This window comes from Phodopus roborovskii, unplaced genomic scaffold, assembly GCF_943737965.1.
Source record: "Phodopus roborovskii unplaced genomic scaffold, PHOROB, whole genome shotgun sequence".
NCBI classification, from domain to species: domain Eukaryota; kingdom Metazoa; phylum Chordata; class Mammalia; order Rodentia; family Cricetidae; genus Phodopus; species Phodopus roborovskii.
Window position 1 is genome coordinate 69,701,058 of NW_026126418.1, and position 19,157 is coordinate 69,720,214.

General features: G+C 42.1%; 1 protein-coding gene across 9 annotated transcripts in view; it reads left to right on the plus strand.

The window, feature by feature from the left end:
- Tsc1 (TSC complex subunit 1) overlaps positions 1-19,157 on the plus strand; it is a 48,391-nt gene that overhangs the window by 11,095 nt on the left and 18,139 nt on the right. For 6 of the 9 annotated variants that reach the window (XM_051184984.1, XM_051184983.1, XM_051184989.1 and 3 more), the window contains exons 4-12: positions 5,466-5,644; positions 6,824-6,927; positions 7,878-8,030; positions 9,113-9,257; positions 10,490-10,644; positions 11,000-11,073; positions 16,103-16,177; positions 17,444-17,619; positions 18,782-18,897. In XM_051184984.1, the coding sequence (XP_051040941.1) occupies positions 5,539-5,644; positions 6,824-6,927; positions 7,878-8,030; positions 9,113-9,257; positions 10,490-10,644; positions 11,000-11,073; positions 16,103-16,177; positions 17,444-17,619; positions 18,782-18,897 (1,104 nt within the window). In that variant the 5' untranslated portion in view covers positions 5,466-5,538. Of the gene's footprint in view, positions 1-5,465; positions 5,645-6,823; positions 6,928-7,877; positions 8,031-9,013; positions 9,258-10,489; positions 10,645-10,999; positions 11,074-16,102; positions 16,178-17,443; positions 17,620-18,781; positions 18,898-19,157 lie in introns of those variants that run through there. The other 3 variants (XM_051184990.1, XM_051184991.1, XM_051184992.1) reach the window with 2 other exon arrangements.

The window sequence follows — 19,157 nt, forward strand, 5'->3', positions numbered from 1 at the left end:
AGAAAGTAGATGTGTTGTTCTCTCAAGAATGAGAGAGCTTTCTGAGTTTGACTCTAGGCTCTTGGTTTCTTCATGTGTTCTCCATACTGTCCCTTCTTGCCTTCTCATGGTGTAGTCCAGACTGACCTCCAGACTTGTCTCAGTCACCAGAGTTCTGGGATTTCAGGTGTTTGTCAACATGCCTGGCCACATTGCCCTCTCTTAGAATTTCACTGAATATGAACTTAGAGGGTTAAGTGTTGAGATCAGAGACAGCTAAGTGGAGTTTCACTGTTATTAAGTCTCAAATTTTATTAAGCATTTTTCATTACTACAATTTCATTTCTGTAGCAGTCAGATTTCAAAAGTGAAATTTTCATGTAGCAATGTTCCTTAGTGTACAGAGTACCAGATTGTCTTGTGGTCACTGTGTCCATTGTGTGTGTGGTACCCTCTGAGCAGGTTCACGAGTCTTGTCATCAGGGCACATTCAGGGATGTTTCCAGTAGGTGTTTGTCTAGGGACTCACAGCTTCGAAGGCCTCAGCTATCCTTCATTTTCAGCTCTAGAGAATGCAGCAACTCACAGTCCTTAGTCTAGCAGCTTTTCATTAATAGGCTCAAAACTCAAGAATATATTAAAATTTGGCTAGTGAATAAAAATATTTTGCTATTTTATTTTTTTTAATATGCTTTATTTTTCTTCATGCTTTTTATATACTTTGTTGTTGTTGTTGTTGTTGTTATTGTGTTGTTTTATTTGTGGTCCTGGGGACAGAACCCAGACCCTGACATGGTAGGCAGGCTTTCTACCAGTGAACTGTCCCAACCCTCTTTATGTCCTTTATGTTTTATTATTAGTGGTGATTATGGATTGTTTTTGTAATTTTTTTTATGTAAGATCGATTCTTTAATTCATCCCACAGGATGGAAAGCACTCTAACTATGATTTTCTTTTTGAAAGACTTTGGATTAAATGCAGTTTATACAGGTTATTTTGTTTGAAATAAAGTTCAAAAACATTCTGTGACATTTCAGGGACAGCTCTGAAGTTATAGTTGCTTGTCACTCAGCCTGATGGCCTGAATTTGATCCTGGGATCCTCATTGTGGAAGAGAAGAACCAACTCCTGAAAGTGGTTCTCTGACCTCCATATATGAGTGTGTCATGTGTGAGATACATACACATAGATAAGCAAGTAATTATTAGAAATAATAGAAAATAATTCTGTGAAATTATGATTGAGATAGAATTTAGTTTTTATGTGTTATTTGAATATTGTTATAAGTGGTTGGCTCAAAGAACATACACTATTATTTGTAAAGTTATCTAAATACACTGCTCTTTTAGTATTTGTATTTTTTATACAAATATATATTACTAATATGTCAAATGATTTAAATGTTCTTGATTAGGGCTGGGATGGAGTGATAGCCTGCTATGTGCAGGGCCTTGGACTAGATCTCCAGAACTGTTTTGAACATAAAAAAAATCACATATATCATTAACTCACTTTTATATTTTATAATTATACATATTGTACTTAAATTGGCAGAATTTTGACTTGTAATACATAGGCCTTAGGTTTAGTCTTGAATGTTTTATTTGAGTTAATATTCAGATGTGAACTGTTAAATAATCTAAATACACTTCTTGTCCATAACAGCAGTGTCTTGTAGCTAGGTGTGATATGAACCCTGTAGTGATGTTTTACACACCAGGAAAAGGATGCCAGAAATGCCACCCACTCACATAGTTGACTGTTCAGCTGTAGTCATTCGAAGACTGGCACTTTGGCACGTTACAAGTATGGAGACTGAAAGTCTGCTTTTCAGAATTTGCTTTCCCTGTTGAGACCAGGAGCTGTAGAGGGTCAGCTTAATTGATGGTTCCTCATGATTAGAATGTTTCTTTTATTCCAAGTAGTACCAACAACCTCTTGCTCTTTTAAATCAAGTGGTCAAGGGAGGCTGCTCAGACATGGTCCTCCAAACAGAGGACTGAAGGGTAGTTAGTAACAAGGGTGTGGGGGAGAGGGCTCTAGGAATGGAGAGAAGAGCAAGTGTGAAAGCCTGGCCAGCATGCAAGGAGACACATACTGGCTTGGAGTGAAGTGGTGGAATTGAGGGATAACTAACTGGCTCATGACATAGGGTGATGTAGGACACTGGAGAGTTTGCCTCTGATTCTCCAGGGGAAGGTATTGGCTGATTTTTAAGTGGGAGAGCCATTCTGATTTCCATATTTCAAAGTTTCTGTATTCGGCAGGCAGAGTGAGGGAGGTTACTTGCTCTCTTGTCTCTAAGAGGAAGATGATGGGGGTTATTCTTGGGGGTGTGATAAGGGGGATACATAGCAAAATGAAGAAGTTTGCAGATGGGTACATGTTGGGTTGGGGGGAGGGTTGGGGAGCCAGGGATTCATCCAGCATTTTCCTCTTTTAGATCCAGAAGACAAGCAGAGCAATAGGTTTGAGAATTAGGAGGAAGCTTCGAAGGTTATAACTCCTTTATATGAGCAGCACTCTCTGTTTGCTACTGTGGCATTCAGCCACCAAGATAAATACTAAAAAGAAATGTTGCTTAGCCCTATGGGATGCAGAAATTGTTCCTTGGGTTCTTCTTTTTGAAATCTCCAGAATGTTCTTTCTGTTGTATGTTACTTCTGTAGCTGCGCCAGGATGAGTTACTGTGTCTGTGGTGCTGGATTTCTAGAGGCTAAGGGGAGTCTAACAGGCATTCAAGTGGAGGCGTTCCCCTCTCCCTCTGCACATACACTGAGCCCTGTCTGTTTCTTGGATGGTACACAGAAGTTTTCATCACACTAACCATGTCTGTCTTAGCACTTTATACTTGTATTCCCTAAGCCTAAGTTAATGTTCCTGTCCAGGGCCTGATTATAAAGCTTGTGATTTAGCTCTCTTGAGCGCTTTCTAGAGTGTCTAAAGTGCTTGAACTGGGGTTACTGATGGAGGATCTCACACACAGCCCAAGATTTATATTTTTCCTAGGGACTGAAAGTTAGATATTTTTTTAAAAAAAATATATTTTGGAGCCACAGAGAAAAAAAAAAATGTTGCCCAAAATAACTCTGATGTGTTTTTAGACTAAAACTTCATCTTTGCTTTCTGTAAATCTTTTGAAAAGAGAAGACTCCAAAAACCAATGTTCACCTAAATTTCATTTACAGTTTGAAAACAAGCTAAGTAACCTGAACCTGTTGTTCTGACAATGCCTGGAGGTAGGGTGGACACCATCTTGGTTTGCCACTGCATTCTGTCCTGCCTGCTTTTGGAGAACTAGCCCGGCATTACTGTCTTCTGAATACACAGAAGACAGAATCTTGATAATCATACAGGAGATAGAATAAAACCAAACTTGGAACAGAATATTTGAAATTTGTGAATTACATTCTTCATCACTAGCTGGAAGAATCTTTTGTGGCCTACAGGAAATAAGTGCAGGGATTAACCAGGTAAATGTACTCCTCTGAAACTGTCGTAAAGGTGTTGGCCTAAAGCTGTCTCTGTACTTGTTGTGATGGACTTCTAGTCCGTGAGGAGTTTATAGACCTTAGTTAGCTATGTGTTCCGCACCACACCTCATCCTGTCACTGAGCAAAAATGGCTGTGGTAGTATAATTTTATTGATGAGCTTAATTTAATTCAATTTTTAAGATGATAACGTTTATTCCTATTTTTTAGTTTTAAGCTTTTAAAAAAAAGGTTAACTTATTTTATGTGTATAAGTGTGTGCCTGTGAGTATGTATGTAGATCAGTTTTGTGCAGGTGCCTGCAGAGGCTTGAAGAGGACCTTGAATTCCCAGGAGCTGGATGCTAGGAACTGAACCTGGGTCTTCTGCAAGAGCAACAATTCTATTAACCATTGACATACATATATACATATATACATATATATGGTTTCACACCTTGTAAGTTAAGTTTATAGCCATCCTCTTTCTTGTCTTCATTCCTAGGTGCTTGTTACAGGCATGAGCCACTATTCTGGCTTCAGTTCCTCCCTCCCTCCTCTCTTCCTCCCTCCCTCCCTCCAGTTGGATTTTCTTAAGTATGTTTCTTAAACAGACTTTTGTGTCATCTATTTAAGAACCCTGGAGTGTGACTGGGTGGTAGTAGCCAGTGCACACCTTTAGTCCCAGCACTTGGGGGGTGGGGTGGGGAGAGGTAGAGGCAGGTAGATCTGTGTGGTGTCAAGGCCAGCCTGGTCTACCAAGAGAGTTCCAGGACAGCCAGAGCTGTCACACAGAGAAACCCATAGCAAGTTCCTGGCTAGCCAGGGCTACACAGTGAGACTGTATCTTAAAAACAGACAAAAACAAACAAACAAACAAAAAAAAAATCAAAAAACACTTGGAACTGGATGAGGTGATGGGTTCCTGTAATCCTAGCAATGTGGAGTCCTAGGTGGAGGCTTGCTTGAGCCCAGGGCTTCCAGGACTAGCCCAAGCAATAAAGCAAGGCCTCGTCTGAAAAGGGGAGAAAACCCCCAGATGAATTGCCTAGAGTGTTATTAGAATGTGGATGCCTGGGCTTAAGTATTCCATGTAGTTCCCAAATCAAACCCAAGAACTGCTACTGTGGCTTCCTCAAGACCAGAAAGTAGGGATGTATTGGTTTATCCTTTTGGGGCATCCTTATTCTCATTTGTAAAATAAAGCTGAAGTATGTTTGCCCCTCAGATGCTATTGCAGTTAAAGTTACACATTTAGTCCAATGTCACATTTATAGATTTGGGGCTCCAGAGTTGGGGAGATCTGGGTTCAGATTTGTTCTTCTCTCCTGGTTTTGTCTCTTTCCCTCTCTGTGACCAAGAGCAAAGACTTGATCAGTTTCCCTCTCTTTATAGTGTAGATGCAAATGCCTGTCAGGTGGTAGTAGTATCAGGAGCATATACAATGATGTTTGTTGAAAATACACAATGCTTCTTATAAGTAGTAGTCAATCTGGTCACACATGTATGTAGTGATTTAAATGTAAAGATAAGGCAGTTGCTCCATTTCCATAGTTTGGCAGATGTGTCCTCATGGTCCCACTGTACAACCCCTTGCCTGTCACCAGTAGTTTTTGGATGTGCAATAGATGTGTCCAATGAGTGTATGCTAAATCCAAAATAATTCCTGGTTCATTCCAGCTGTTGGACTGGTAGTCTAACCAGCCTTCTAACTTCAGCCATTGATAGTGTCATGAAAAGAGTAGCATAGCATGTGCAGCTTTATCTGTGGAAACAGCTCATTTACTTTTTGAAGCAGTGTTAGCCAACACCCAGGTGGATACAGAAGCAGAGAAAATACTGAATTGCTGTGGTGACAATTCCACAAAGCTCCATTGACTTTCTACATTTGTACATGAAAGACCTCCCCTGTCTTTCATCAGCATAGGTTCTCTGGCTTATTTTCCTGCAGGTTTTTTGCTTATGTGGTATCAGGTAAGAGTCATTTGTCACACTGTCCTTATTCGCATTTTGCAGTCTGGTAGTGGCCCCAATGAAGAGCTGTCCAAGCCTTTAGCCTGGAGCCTGCACATCATAGTTGAGTGAGAGAATGGCCCAGCTAGCCAACATTGGGGAGCTACTCTCCATGTTGGACTCTCCCACATTGGGTGTGCGGGATGACGTGACAACCATCTTCAAGGACTCCCTCAATTCTGGTAAGTAGAGAATTGTCCTCACAAGAAGAGCTTGACCTGGAGCTGAGTGTGTTGGGGCTTGGAGGCAAATAACTCTTTATCTTCAGAGGATGTGTTTAGAAAGTTGAGTCTTTTTTTTTTTTTTTTTTTTTTTTGGTGAGGCCTTTTTTCACTATTCTAAACTAGCCTGGAACTTGTGACCCTCCTGCCTTGGTCTTCCAAATGCTGCAACTTCAGGCACTTCCTCCACATATGTCTTTTAATTTTCTAGGCCAGAGAGAGTATCCATTGGTAGATTCATACTACATGGCAGTGTTCAGGTATATACATACTGACATGACATGGATACCATGTAACAAGCTCATGAACTCACACCTTCAGGTTCTGCCATTTTTTCTTTAAAAAAAAGTATTTGTGAGTATAATATATGTGCATGTATGTGTGTGTTTGTGTGTGTGTACATGAGTATTTTTGTGAGTGTGTGTACTTGTGTGTGTGCATTTAAACATGCCTGTTTGAATTTATGTGTACTGCATGTGTATAGGTACTCCTGAAGGTCAGAAGATGGTATACAATTCCCTGGAACTAGAGCTATAGGTGGTTGTGAGCCACCATATATGGGTGCTGGGAACTGAATTCAAGGTTCTTTTTAGAGCAGAAAGCACTCTTAACTGCTGAGTCATTTCTCCAGTCATTTATTTACTTATGTGTTTGTTTATTTTGGTGTGTGTGTGTGTGTTCGAGTGTGTATGCACTTGCATAAGCTTATTGCAGAGACCAGAGGAAAACATTTGAGTGTTTCAGTCTCCTATATAACTCCTATATAACTCTTTGACTTATTCCCTTACAACAAAGACTCTCACTGAATCTGGAGCTAGGTTGGTGGCCAGTAAGCCTGCTTTTTATCTTCCTGTCAGCCTCCTGGGGCTACAGGTATTCATGACCATGCCCACCTTTTTATGTATGTCCTGGGGATTTGAACTAAGATCCCCATCCTTGTGCCACAAGCACTGTACCCACTGAGCCATGTAGCTATGATAGCATTTTGTATGCTTTTGTGACTGTTAAGGCCAATAAGCTTGAAATTAAAAAGGCAAAAACAGTGCTTAATGACTTTGGATAGTGTAAAAGGACATTTTCTGGCTTTTATGATAATTATTAAGGGAAAAGAAAGTCTGATGAATTGTCCTTTTTGTTTAGAACGTGGGCCTATGCTTGTAAACACCTTGGTGGATTATTACCTGGAAACCAATTCTCAGCCGGTATTGCACATCCTGACCACCTTGCAAGAGCCACATGATAAGGTAACTGCTGGGATGGAATCACAGGCTACTGTGAATTCTCAGTAGAGAAGGTCCATAGCAGTTTGTCCACAGCTTATCTTCAAAACTGGTACAGATCTTGCTCTTCAAAGAAATATTGTAGTTCCAGTACTGTAGTATATTAATGGCAATTGAAATAAAGATTTTTTTTAAAGATTTATTTATTATGTATACAGTATTCTGCCTGTGTATATGCCTGCACACCAGAAAAGGGCATCAGATCTCATTACAAATGGTTGTAAGGTACCATGTGGTTGCTGGGAATTGAACTCAAGAACCTCTGGAAGATCAGCCAGTGCTCTTAACCTTTGAGCCATCTCTCCAGCCCCTGGAATAAAGATCTTTAAATTTGTGTTTTGAGTAGGTTTTTTGAACATACCAATAAGGGAAAATCCCTGAGTCTGCATTTGGAGGTGAGGTTGCCTGCTTTTACAATGCTTATTATGATCTTCTTTACTCCAGGCCAGATTGCAATAGCACAGTGGCTTGATTTACATTTAAGGCTAGAGCATGGATGCTTGGCTGTCACAGTAGTAAGGGTCCATGCTTGGCTGTCACAGTAGTAAGGGTCTTCCACAACCTGCCGTGGGTTTGCAACCTAGGATTGTGTGTAAAGATGGAGAGAAGCTGTCTTGTCTCTCTTTGTAAACCTATGTAAGAGATCCTTATAAATTGCATCTGGCTGTTCTCTCCGGTCAAATGAAGAAAACTTTGTTCACTAATGTGGTTTTGAAAATCTCGGATTGGTTTTATTAGTCTTTTGATTGTAGCCTTAGTCTTGACAGGCTAAGCTGTATCTTCAGCCCATGGGCTTATTAAATCTGTATTAGAGGGAAAACTTGAGTGCTTGGAGTTTATCATTACTACTGCTTGTAATTTTGTTAACTTCATATACTTACAAGAAAATTTCTCTGGCTCTTTTACATTTTCAGCACCTCTTGGACAAAATTAATGAGTATGTAGGCAAAGCAGCTACCCGTTTATCCATTCTCTTGCTGCTGGGTCATGTTGTGAGGCTACAGCCATCTTGGAAGCATAAGCTCTCTCAAGCACCTCTTCTGCCTTCTTTATTGAAATGTCTCAAGGTAGGGTATTTGCAAGGTTTTGAAGGAAATACCTCCATAAACATTGTTTCTGAAAAGTTTCATAACAGCTTGCAGGAGTCAGGTCTCTGTTTCTACCATGTGGGTCTTAGGCATTGAATTCCAGTGCTCAGGCTTGTTGATAGGTGCCTTCACCCTCTGAGCCACCTCATCAGCCTTGGATCTATTTATTTATTTATTTTTTATGTGTATGTGTGAGTCCCATTATATGTGTGTGTGTATTAGAAGAATGCCTGGTGCCTGGTACCCTCGGAGGCCAAAAGAGGGAATAGGATCCCCTAGAAATGGAGTTAAAAATACAGGTTTGTGAGCCACCAAGCTGGTTCTGGGAAGTGAATGGTGATCCCTCTAGAAGAGCAGCTTGTGCTCTTAACCACTGAGCCATCTCTCTAGTTCCCCTGGTTTGGCTTTTTTTTTTTTTTTTTTTTTTTTTTTTTGAGAAGGGCCCTGCCATGTAGTCCTGGGTGATCTAGATCTCACTATGGAACCAGGCTGACTTTCAACTCATCACGGTCCTCCTGCCTTAGCCTCCCAGTTGTTAGAATTACTGGTGTATACCACCATGTTTGGCTTGTAGTAGTCCTTTAAAAAAAAATAGGGAATTGGGCTGGGGTGTGGCTTAGTGGTAGAGCTTTTGCCTAGCATGCAGAAGTCCCTGAGTTAAGTTCCTAGTACTAGTGAAAATGAGCTGTTATTTTAATCACTTGACAGAAAATTAATGTCTTAGAAGTAGTTGGATAGGCGAGAATAGTGGTGTCCTGTGTTCTGTGTTCTCTCTTACATTTTCATCCAGGTGGTGGATAGGGGATCTTGAGGCTTCAGGACTTGGGAGTGTCACGCTAAGTTAGCATATCTCTCAGATGAGGTGATGGAATGTGGGAAATGGTCCCCCACTATCACCATAATGGTGACAGGGCTTAGTGCTTCTGCTAAGTCTATTTCAGTGCTGTCCCTCAAATTCTTAGGGGTCAGGAAATGAGCACAAGAGGGGCTTGAGATCTGTGACCTCAGGATTTGGACCCTCATCCCAGTGCTGAACCTGATGACGCCCTTCCCTTCTGCAGATGGACACTGACGTTGTAGTCCTCACAACTGGTGTCTTGGTATTGATCACCATGCTACCAATGATCCCACAGTCAGGGAAGCAGCATCTTCTTGATTTCTTTGACATCTTCGGCCGTCTCTCGTCATGGTGCCTGAAGAAACCAGGTACAGCTCCAGTGTCCTCATCAAGCTCCACAAGGGAATGCTATCCTTACTGTTAGCAGCCAGGTGCTGCAGGGGAAGGAAGGATGTATGGTGTTCACTATACAGATGAAAAAAATGTGTGGGTGCACCCATTGCAGGACATATAGGAAGTGGGGCTGCTAAGACATTGTCCATATGTCATTGGTCTGGAAGGATTGTCGGAGAAACTGAGGGATAGGATGTACAACTTCCTGAATATCATTAGTAAAACTGGGTCACAGCTTCTACATTGGGTGCTGTACAATTGGGCTTACAAAATGCTTTTGTCCTTCTGTGCTGATTGTACAGCCACAGCTTCACAGCTTCAGTTGTGAGACCCTATTGGAGGAGGAGACAGACTCCAGTGTTCTCATTAGGGCATCAGTGTCAAGCTTATGGGATTTTCCCATATCACATCATATTGGCAGGCAGTATGGCTCCATCAGAGTGATTCAGAAGCTGTCAGTCTGTGAACTTCAGAATCTCTGGTAATCCTAGTATGAAATATTCAAATAGAAGATGAAATATGTATGGTCTGTGGGGGAGACTGCTGCAGTTTTCTGCAGAAGGGCCATTGAGCACAAACCTGGTCTGCCTGGCCTGCCAGCCTGGCCATATCTTCTTGGGAGAAAGGTACAGTTACTCCTATACAACTGGAGTTTCCATGGAGTCTTAGTAAAGCCAAATTAATAGAATTGTCCAGGCATTTTAAGCCAATTTCTGCATCGTAGTGTTTCCTCTTTAGTTATAAATCTGCACAACTAAGATCATATCTTGGTTTTAAAATCACATGCTCATTCTACAAACTCTCACATGGTCATTATGTGCCAAATTCTATGTGTGGTACTAGGGAAGAGGGAAAGGATAGCCCTCTTTTCAAGACACACATGCTGAATCAGGCAAGAAATGTCACCACAGTTTGTAGGGAGAGTGATACTGAGAGGAACCTCAGTGTTGGAAGAGTGTTTGAAGATGTTCTTGTGGGGGTGGCTGGAGAAGAGGAGGAAGGCAAAGATGAAAAATACCCTTCTGGGTCACATGAAGCAGATTGGAATTTAACCAGAGGATTCACTGGTGGATTTTAAATAAGGCCATATGGTATATCCAGATTTGCATCTGTCTTACTTTTGAAGCTCAGTAGGCAAGCTTCAGAGAAAAAGCCTGCTGGCATCCTCAAGTTCAAGTCTGTATAACTAACTGGTTTCTTTCCTTAGGCCATGTGACAGAAGTCTACCTTGTCCATCTCCATGCCAGTGTTTATGCCCTCTTTCATCGCCTTTATGGAATGTACCCTTGTAACTTTGTCTCCTTCCTGCGCTCGCACTACAGTATGAAGGAAAATGTGGAGACTTTTGAAGAAGTTGTCAAAGTGAGTTAAAAAACAACAGCTGCTCATCTATTCGATCCTTAGAGCTTTTTTAAGACAGGTACTTTTATAGCATTTGTATTATATGGCAAACAGGAAAATTTTGAGAAGAAATCCTTTATACTTCTGCTTCAAACTGGTGGCCACTATTTGTCTTTCTGATTCCCTAGTGAAGAGTTGCTATTCTGTGTATTTCATCTACATGGGAGTGTGCAGTGTGTGCTCACCCTATTTCAAGGTTCATCTGTGTTGTAACATGTATCAGTATTTCATCCTTTTTTGTTGTCAAAGAATGTTCCATCATGTGGATTTGCCACACAACTTCACACCTATAATTTGTCAACCCAAACTCTTCTAGCCAATGATGGAGCATGTGCGAATTCATCCGGAATTAGTGACTGGATCCAAGGACCATGAACTGGACCCTCGAAGGTACAGAAACTAAAGTAGTGACAGAACTTTTGAGTCTCTTAAGAGATTGAAAGTGTGATCTACAGATACCTGTGGGAATACAGATGTTTCACTTGCAGAATGGGCTGGAACTTTGCATCTAAAGCATACTTCTCACAGAGAGCTACTGACTCTGAGAGTAAAGCAGAGGTGGTGGCAGCCAGTGCCTGTCCCTAGAAGCCCAGGAAGGCTTGCTTTTTGGTAACTTGAGTGGGTTGGGAGATTAATTGGCTAGCTGAAAACTAGGAGGTTACAGAAAGGCCAGATTTGGAATAATTAGCCAACTTGGGTCCCTTTCTCCATGGGCATTGCCAGGTGCCTGACACCCCCATAGGCCCTGAAGAAATCCCCAGGTCTGTCTTGAGGAACTACTGAACCTGCTGAGTTGTATGAAGTACAGCTCCTGTCAGGCAGATTTATGATTCCCAGTGAGGGGATGAAAGCTTTTTGGGGGAAACTGAGCCACAGGTATCTATTTCTGGGCCTGATAGTCCTTACAAAGTCGTGCCTCTTTTGGTCTACCTCTGCCGTGCAGCCTCATTCAGCTTAAAGCAATGTATAATAGCACATCACCATATAGCAGCCCCAGCCTGTAAAACAGAACATCCCAGTGTTCTGCCTGAGAAGCCCTTCCTCCTTGCTCCCTGTCTACCTCAAAGGCAGCTCTGCCTTGCCTTTATGTTCATTGTTTTCTCTGTAGTTTACCACATATGTGGCTTGTTTGGGAGTTGATTGCTGTTAGATACAGGCTTGCAGAGGATGAGGGCAGGAGTATTGTCAACCTTGATGGGTCTGGCCTCACCTTTAAGAGTGCTTTCCAGGCAGTCACTGCACAATGTCAGGAGTGAGGCTGGGAACCATAGGCTTTCCCGTCTGTGCCTGGCAAAGCTTCTCATAAGGGCTGTTGTCAGATATGTTGCCTGGCTGCTCTAGCATTAGGGGTAGGTCTGCAAAGTCCTCCTGTGGGGTAAATCAAATGCTGATCTAGGGAGTGGGAGATTCCTCAGTATGTAGTGAAGGCCAGTCCTTCCTATACTCAAGTGGTGACATGAAAACCTGTTTTTCTTTCTGTTCTGTAGCCTACTTCCTGCAGGCTTCCTTGTCATTGATCTTTAGCCTTGTCACTTGAGCTATTCCCACTGTTACACTTTTTGTCTGAGTGTTCTCTTTAGTTTTCAGAGTATTTTCCTTTAGTCACCTAGCTTTATCTCATAGTGTCTTGTTTATTTTCCCTGCATAGTCAGTTTCTTCTAGAAAAGCCCCCCTCCCCTGATTTCATTCACTTATTTTGATTTGTTCTTTTTAAGTCTTTGAGGCTTTTGCAAAGTTTTAATGATTCTCCTGTGCTTGGGTGAGAAGACAAGAAAACTGCTTGTGAGGTTGGTCATTTTATCTAGAACATTCTTGTGTGGAGATACCAACACTGGGATTGTGCTCTTCTTTAGCTGGTCAGATTTTTAGAACATTCCTCTGATCTCCAGGCTGATGAGGATCTGGCTATTTCTGCAGAAGAGGTAGGTAAGGAGGGTTTGGTGGTTTGGATGTTCAGATCGTGTACTTTTCTCATAACTTTCTTGCCTAGGATGCATTTATGTCCCCACCTCTTCTGTTGAAGCTTTGTTCTGGACTGGCTTCATTTTCCTGGAGAGAATCCCCCTTGCCAGGGAATAACCAAAATTCCCAGTTAGGAACAGTGCTGCTGTCTGGGAACATAGAATTGGAAGGGATCTCAGATTCTCCATGCTTTTCCAAAAGTTTCTGCCCCAGCTGCTTCAGAGTAGCTGTCTCTAGTTTCTTGCTTTTCATTTTTCCAGTTCTAGAAGATCTGGATGGACCCCCTAAGGGTTGTGCAGTGTAAGCCAGCTGACTGGTGGCGTGAAGCTTTGATTTAGGGCTTTGCTTCTTCGATGGACATGCCAGCTACCACCTATCTACTGCTCTCCAGATTTAGACATTTGTGCGTTCTGTCTTCTTTTCTTCCTTGTGCTTTGTATTTGAAAATAGTTCTTTATTATAGATGGTGGAACTCCAGGAGATTGTACAATTGGGTGAAAATGTTCAGTCAACCATATTAACTTGGGGGCCTTCCCAGTCAGCAGCACATAGCACCTGGGTGCCCAGGGTTGAAAACCATCTGGTCTTGGAAGGAAGCTTTGTCTGCTGTGAGAGAGAAAGTGTGGTAAGGAAGGGGAGCCGGGAAGAGACATTGACAGTGAAGCCACAGAGCAAGCAGCTGTTCATGGTTGTGTGGGGGCAGGTGACACAGTAAAGGGCATTCTGACACAGTAAAGAGCTCTTGAAATTAAATCAAACCCCCAAATAAGCATGCTGGCAAAGGATCTGGAGGTGCAGCAGAGACTGGCTCATTTGAACAAAAGACAGGCAGATGACTGAGAACAGCTTTAGAATGATGGGCAGAGCCCAAAAGCTAATAAAAAATAAAAAAATAAAAAAATAAAAAACTTGAAGGAAAAGAGGACATTTTGATGAAGAACTTGTAAAAGAAATTTTCTAAAGTCAGAGCTTCTAGATTGAAGGAGTTTATCTAGTGCACAGATCTGTCAATTCAAAGGAATGCTACCAAGCCTCAAGTTTGTGAGATTTCAAAACACTAGAAGAATAAACCTCTCAGAAAATGGAAAGATAAAAACAGCCAGGCATTTAATAAGAACCAGAAGTCAGAATTGTGTTAGCTTCCCTACTTCTTCAAGAGGTCTTCAAGTTAGAGTTCTGTGGTGTGAGGCTCTTTTAGACAGGCCAGGACTTAGAGTTACCTCCCCTCTTCCCCCAACTGGCCAAGGGCGAATTCTACCAAAATGAGTCCAAGAAGGTTGGGATTTGGTCAAAGAGGCATCAGAACAGTGGGCCAAGGAATGGCATAGCTCCAGAAAGGAGCTAAGCGGGGTAAGGAGACTAACTAATCCTTGCATATTCTTCATTTCATTATGTGAGACAGGCCTCAATCCAGAGAGGCCAGGGTAGTTCAGTTAGTATTGGGCACATCAGGAACTGGGAGAAGGAAATGATGAGCCCCTCAGCTCTGCTGTGATTAAGACATTGTGGAAAAAAAAATGAAAATAGTTGACTTGACGAGGAGGGCAAGGATGGATAGCAGTGATCCTGGTCCTTAGAGCAAGTTTATAAATGAGAAGCATAGACTGTGCTTATTGGTTCTTAGAGAGTTGGGGAAACAATTCAGCTAGCATAGCTGGAGACAGCAGCCAGAGTAGTTGTCAAAGAGAACAATGTGATGCACCCTTAGCATGGTAATGACTTACTGCTTCTCCCCATGGAGTCCATTGGGCCTTGCCCTCTTAGTCTTCTATGGCCTTGGGGTTGTAGCTATAAGCTACCATATTTCAGTGGCTCTTAAATGTCATCAAATGTATATCACACATACATTTTATGTAGGTCTGAGAAGAGAGATACCAAATAAACAAGTGTGCAGCAGTTAAGATTGTAGTTTGCAATTTCAGAGACGTTAAAATACGAACAGTCTATTTAAGCCTGGTGTGGTGGTGTATACCTTTACTCCCAGCACTGGGGTGGCAGAGGCAGGTGAATATCTGAGTTTGAGGCCAGCCTGGTCTATAAAGTGAGTTCCAGGACAGCCAGTGCTACATAGAGAAACCCTGTCTCATAAAAACTAAATACAAGATTTTATTTTTTAAAAAAGTCTATTTAAGTTTCAAGGAAATAAATGCTGTTTTACTTGAACTAAAATAAAACATTTGGAGCCACTGAGATGGCTCAGTGGCTAAAGGAACGAAGTTACATGGCGGGAGGAGAGGCCCAACCCCCATAAGTTGTCCTCTAGTCTCTTCAGGTGCACTCTACTACGCATAAAAGGACTGTAAAAGTATTTAACTGGATTCTTCCCAGCATGTGCAATACTCTGAGTTCAATCCCCAGCACTACAAAAATGAGCAAGACATCTAATGTAATCCTCTTTTGTGGTTATTTACTTATTATTGTGTCTGTGTGTATACACATGCACATGCATACATGAACATGTGTGTGGAGGAGAGGACAGCTTATTGAAGTAATTTACTCCTGCAAATTTACTCCTGCTTGTATGTAGGTTCCAGGGTTTGAACTTGAGCAGTCAGAAGTAGCCTCTGTTGTCTACTTCCTGAATCATCTTGCCAGCTATGATCTTCCCTCCCTCCTTCCCACCCTCCCTCCCTTCCTTCCCTCCCTTCTTCCCTTCCTCCCTCCCTCCTTCCCTCCCTCCCTCCCTCCCTTCTTTCTTTCTTTTGGAATCTTATTTTCTTCACTAAAATTAATACTGTGCTTATGTGTCTTGATCCTTATTTAATTACTTCCTAGTCATGTTGAGGGTGTGGAAAGAGGACCCCCCCATCTCCTCCCACCCCATACACATGTCTGTAGCAGTCAGCACCTAAGGACAATGCTTGACATACTTGCCACTCAGGGAAGCTGCTTTGTTCTCTGGCCATGTGATGCACACCTTCTCCTTTGTATTTTATCACCACATTTTCAGCACGCGAGAATGAGCAGGCATTCCATAAGTATGTGTAGATCACATGTGTTGTTAGGGGAACCCACACCATACTCTTAGTGCTGTTGCCCTCCTCCCTGTAAATATGGACAGAGGACAGAGTCCTGTCAGAATGACCATGGACTTAGAGTCACAGATGGTAAAACTCTGTGTCTTAAGAGCAAGTTTATGGTCGGGCAGTATGCACAGTCTAAGTGTTCTGCTGGTTTGGAGTCATTTGTAGAACATTTGGCAGATCCAGAAGAGATAAAAGAAGAAACTGAGAGAGTGAATATTGTCTGTAAGTAATTCCAGGGTTTTGTGTTGCTGAAGATTAAACATAGACCTTGTAGATGTTGGACTAGCATCTATGATGGAGCTACAATCCAGCCTCTAGTTTGTATGTATGTGGTGGGGGTGGGAGGCATGTGTATGTGGAGATCAGAGGGCAACTTTTCAGAGGTCAGTTCTCTCTGTTTTGAGGCAGGGTCTCTGTTTCTGTCCCTGCAGTCCACTGGCATTGGAGCTTCTGGCTGATTCTTCTGTCTCTCTCTGCCATCTTGCTGTAGGACTGCTGGGATTACAGTTGAGTGCCACCACATCTGGCTTTTTATGTGGGCACCAGGGATCAAACTCAGGTCTGTCAGGATTACTTGAGGGGTAAATGCTTTTAATTGATGAGTTATTTCCCAGCCCCTCTAGTTGCTTGAATTTCGATACTTAATACTGTCAGTCTGTTTGTGGGCACTTATCAGAACAGCTTTGTAGTTGTTCTCATTTAATATACTCTACAGTGATGAGATGGCTTATTGGTTTTAAGGTGTCTGTTGCTAAGTCTACCTGTTCACTCCATAGGACTCACATGGTGGAAGGAAAGAACTGACTCCCACAAGCTGTCCTCCAATCTCCACATGTTTTGTGGTGGCATTCCCCTGCCCCTAAGAAAATAAATAAATGAAAAAGAAATCTTTTGAAAAGAAATTATATCCTAGTCAGGTGTATCCTATCATTTGGGATTGCCACAAATTTAAGGACAGCCTGAACTACAGAGTTAGTTACAGAGGAGCCAGGATCACAGAGTGAGACTTTGATTAAAAAAATAAGAAGAAGAAAAAATTAAAAAATACCCAAACTAAAATCATGAAAACATGATTTTTAAAATCAGCTTTAGTAATGTGTATGGTTTACATACATACAATAAACAAAGATTTTGTTAACAGTTGTGTCCACAGTAAAGGTTTTCATGGCCTGAGGCAGCCACTGGTCTGTTGAAAGCCTGCTACTCACAATGTTGTGCTGACCACTCTGCCTTATTCCTGTCAAAGCCATGTGTGGCTTAGCATTCTCTCCTGTGCTTCTATAGGATTAATTGAAGGTGTGTGGGCCTGAGGCTCACACTGCAGAACCTCTTTAATGTGCTTTTCGTGTTCTTTAGTCCTATTGGTTGCATGGGGTCCAGGAATATGTTAGAAGAATCTGTAGGCTTTGACTGGAGACTGCAGGTCAGCCCAGATGCTCAGTGCTTTCAGCTCCTCCCATCCTCAGATTACCTTTGTAATCCCTGAGAGCTGTCTGTGCAGTGTAAAAGGCTATTTTTATCTTTGGTGACATTTTTTCTTTCAAACTAGTTTCTATTAATTTCATGAAACCATTTTAACCAGGGGAGGTGGTTTGCTAGATGGATGGCTAGTTTTCATACTAATGCCATTCCTACTTGGGTTGGCATGGTTGTGTATCATGCTTTGCTAATCACAGTCCAGTAGCTGGCACTGAGTTGGCCCCTTGAGGATTTAACTGATGTGGTTAGGTGGATTAGTGTATGCCTTTCTTGACTTGTGTTGCCTTTTCTAGGTGGAAGACATTAGAAACTCATGATGTTGTAATAGAGTGTGCCAAAATCTCTCTGGACCCTACAGAAGCCTCGTATGAAGATGGCTATTCTGTGTCTCACCAGCTGTCTGCCTGCTTCCCTCACCGTTCAGCAGATGTCACTGCCAGCCCTTATGTGGACACACAGAATAGCTATGGTAAAAAGCAACTTTGGTCCTCTCTTTCTGTACCATCATCTCTGGAAAGCATTGTTTTTATTTTTGCTTTCAATTTCTTCCTAGAGTATTTCTTTTACTGCCTAGGGACTTCTCTTAGAATATTTTAAATTAGAACTTACTCTATTTTGTTTGAATTATCTTCTATCCTTTAAGCTTAACTATTCTCAGTCTCTCATCTGATAACATAGCAAATCCCCAGACTAGTCCTCAGCACATAACACAGTGAGGTCCAAGTGCTTACATCTGGTCCTGGTGTCATAAGAGACTCAACTTCCAATGGGGCCCCACAGACTGACGTAGTCTGAGAGTCTAGATTTATAGCAGATCTTGGCTGTAGCTGGGGTGGAGGCTGCACATTAGGCTGTCAGGCATGATGTACCTTTTAAATTATCCTGATGTATAACTAGAGTCAGACCTGCCTGAATTTTTTATCTCCAAAGGGTGTTTTTTAAAGCATTCTTTTTATTTTTTTTAAGATTTATTTATTATGTTTACAATGTTCTGTCTTGCATGTATGTCTGCACAACAGAAAAGGGCACCAGATCTCATTACAGATGGTTGTGAACCACCATGTGGTTGCTGGAAATTGAACTCAGGATGTGCTTTTAATCTCTGAGCCATCTCTCCAGCCCCACCAAAGGGTATTTAAAGAATCTTTAAAGCTGAATGTGGTGGTGCACATATTTAATCTCAACACTCAGAAGGCAGAGGCAGTAGATCTCTTGAGTTCAATGCCAGCCTGGTAACATAGCCAGTTCTAGAGTAGTCGGGGCTATACAGTGAAACCCTGTCTCAAAACAACCCACAAGAATCTTTAAATGTTAGTTTAATCTCAGAAATGCCCAAGCCTCTAGTGACTTTTTTTGTTTGTTTGTTAGTTTTTTGAGACAGAGTTTCTATGTGTCCTCCTGGTTGTCCTAGAACTCATTCTGTAGGCCAGGATGGCCTTGAACTCACAGAGATCTGCCTGCCTCTGCCTCCTGAGTGCTGGGATTAAAGTTGTGCGCCACCACCTGTCCAGCTGCCCCTAGTGATTTTAAATAGAGAATTGAGTATTTCAGATGGTCTAAAGGATTGTGGTTGTTTATCAGAATGACTCGGCACCCCATAGTCACCCCTACCTCCTTCCCTTTCATTTCAGGGGCCGCTACTTCCACCCCTTCCTCCACCTCTCGGCTGATGTTGTTTAATCCAGCTGGGCAGCTACCTCAGAGCCTGAGTTCCCCATCAACACGGCTGTTACCTGAGCCGCTGCAAGTATGGTGCCACTCAGTGTGCCTTCCCCTCCTCTGCCTCCTGATGAATTTGGGCCATTGGTCAAGATTTAGTATGTAATGGGGGAAATTGCACACTGTGAGTTTCAGGAGGGTCCTTTTAAGGGCCCATGATAGGAGCAGAGAAGGCCATTGTTGCTACATGGGCAACTTGGAGTTCAAACACTTGAAATGTAACTTGTCTCATAGTAAAGATTTTACAACAAGCAGCTTGTAGTTGAAAAAGGCTGCATCTAAACTGAA